Source organism: Nestor notabilis, unplaced genomic scaffold (assembly GCF_000696875.1).
Source record: "Nestor notabilis isolate BGI_N333 unplaced genomic scaffold, ASM69687v1 scaffold5484, whole genome shotgun sequence".
In the NCBI taxonomy this organism is placed as follows: domain Eukaryota; kingdom Metazoa; phylum Chordata; class Aves; order Psittaciformes; family Psittacidae; genus Nestor; species Nestor notabilis.
In genome coordinates this window covers 21,770-24,212 of record NW_009925947.1, presented here as the reverse complement: position 1 = coordinate 24,212, position 2,443 = coordinate 21,770, and the positions used below count along the sequence as shown (strand labels likewise).

Genomic DNA, 2,443 nt, shown 5'->3' with positions numbered 1-2,443 from the left:
CCTGCATTTTACTGCATTGTACTCAGGACCTGATAATTTTGTTATGTTGATATAGGCAATCAAGGAAACTACAATAATGCTTAATGTAGCAGAAAAACAGTGCACGGATCAGACAGTGATGTTAAAGGAGAGGAGAGAACAGGAAAGAAGAAAACAGGTTTAACATTATTTTGTCAGATAACTTCTGAAATGACACTACCTGTAAAAATAAGGTCAGCAACTGTACCCCTCTAAGAATTTCTCAGTTTTAATACAAGTATCTGGCAATAAAGAAATATATGTAACAAATAATTTTATGTTATAAAAAAATGGCCCTTATAAACTGCATGTCTTCAGTATAAAGCCAATATGGAATGACGTGCATTTCCTTAGATATCACAATCCTTCACTGGTGGTTTTTCACTAGTTACAGTTACTAATTTGTTAAAAAAATAAGCTGTTGGCAGTCTCTGTTCTACATTAAACACAGTCTAAATAAAGAATTGGAAAAGATGCCTTGAATTCTGCCTGAAGGCTTCCTGAAAGCCAAGTCTGGTTGTCAGAGGCCCGAAACAAAGTACTACTGAATAAAAACTTGAAGCATCCCAAGTTCACTCCAGCTTATGAAGATTCAGTATGTAAATAACATTACAGCAATGCTATTTTAAGATAACATTTGGTAAATGACTGGATGAAGTTCTAACTTGAGACAATCCTCCTACCCCCACCCCCGAAAAAAAACAAAAAAAACAAAAACCAAAAACCAAAAAAAACCCCAAACAAACCAAAACACCAAAAGAGTTCATTTTGTCTTGGCAGGTAAACATTCAAGAAAAAATGTGACCAACAGCCCACCATATATGAATTGCCATCTGGTGACCATGGTGTAGCCTGGGGTCTAGGAGCAGGCACAAGATGAACACTCACTTCCCAAATCGTAGGAGATATTCCCACAACATGAAATACTGGTCTAGATTCTGGCTGCTTTTTTGCCCATCTCCAGCTTGTGTTCTTTCACTTATCTGGATCACTAGGAAAATTTCGTCTAAGCATCAAGCTGACCTGAATAGAGGGTGATTCATTTTATCGCTCCAGTTGGGTTAAACGTGACCAAGAGACATACAGCAGGGTACCATCAGCATACTCGGTGCACCACAGGGAACCTTGTCCAGTTTAAACTGCCAACAGTGTAGCAATACCATCCTTTTATGCTTACAGGCACGTTTAAAAGAAAAATATGACTGGAGGTATTCTTACTTTCAGGATGATTTTCACAGCAGGTAAAATTCAAACCTCTGCAGACAGCCAAGACAAAAGTTATGAACTACTCACAAGTCTATTTTTGGTGCTTTCAGTAGGACTTAAATGGTCAGAGATCCCATACTAGGTCTCTGCACAGCAGCGATATCACCAAGCACTTGCCACTTGATATGCTTTCTTCAAGAAGAGTGCAGGTTAGCCCTTGAACCAGTGAGTGTATAGTTTATGGCTTGCATCTAAACCACCTCATGAAACACTGAATGTCAATCAAAAAATTGAGACACCCCTACATTTACAGTTGGGGGGGGGTTGGTTTTTTTTATTTTGGTTTTTTTTTTGTTGCTGGGATTTTTTTGGGTGGGTTTTTTTTTGTTTTGGTTTGTTTTAAATAAATTCAGGTAAACCAGCACTTTTCGTGACACCAACTCACATTCTAAAGTATTATTAGATCAAAATTTCTAAATTGAGCCAAATTTGACAAGCAATTGTAGTTATCTAAAGTACTTACTTGTATTGATATTGTCAGACTTGCTGCTTTTGGGAGCTGGCCTCTCACACTGTGTGCCTGACCAGTTGGCTGAACATCTAAAAGGATCCAATTAAGATTGTAAAGTTAATAGAAGTCAGCTATTAACACACTAAACTATTAAAGAGACCACCAGCATCTTCTCAAGAGCTATGAGAATGACAACAGTGATTCCACCAAATAAACAATAAGCTTCATGGAAGGAGTCAGTAGTACTCTGCCATGGCACTTACAACATTCTGAGTACATTTTTAGTTTAAAACTACAGCTTTTTACAGTCCCATCCATATCCACAAAGCATATCTGACTGGACACAAACTACTACATGCATCCAGTAAACTGCAGCATCCATGCCAAATGGCTCCTTCCACAGTTCTGCTGTTCCCCATTGCTCTGCATAAGGCTATAATTCCCCTTTTCTTTGCTTTCAGATTTAAATGTTTTCCTGAAAATTCTACATTCTGATGGCTTTATCTTTTGAAATTTTGAAATACATAACAAGGTATGTATTTGCAGAAATACATGTGTATGTAAGTTAGGTGAGAATTAAAGCATGAAAAACTGTCCTGAAGGGACAGGAGTATCTACTGGCTTCAGAGTGCCCCAAATACTGTTTATATTCTGAACGCATGCTTCATGAACTAGATGCCTGGACGAGTACACAATTATTCTGCTATA

General features: G+C 37.7%; 1 protein-coding gene across 1 annotated transcript in view; it reads right to left on the bottom strand.

Moving 5' to 3' along the window:
* The window catches only part of LOC104404761 (low-density lipoprotein receptor-related protein 1B-like), a gene marked incomplete at its 5' end in the record, with an annotated part of 9,477 nt that extends 7,653 nt beyond the window's left edge, over nt 1–1,824 (bottom strand). Inside the window, one exon of the mRNA XM_010013282.1 lies at nt 1,748–1,824. Coding sequence (XP_010011584.1) covers nt 1,748–1,824 — 77 coding nt within the window. The remainder of the gene's footprint in view (nt 1–1,747) is intronic.
* Between the last annotated feature and the right edge of the window lie 619 nt (nt 1,825–2,443).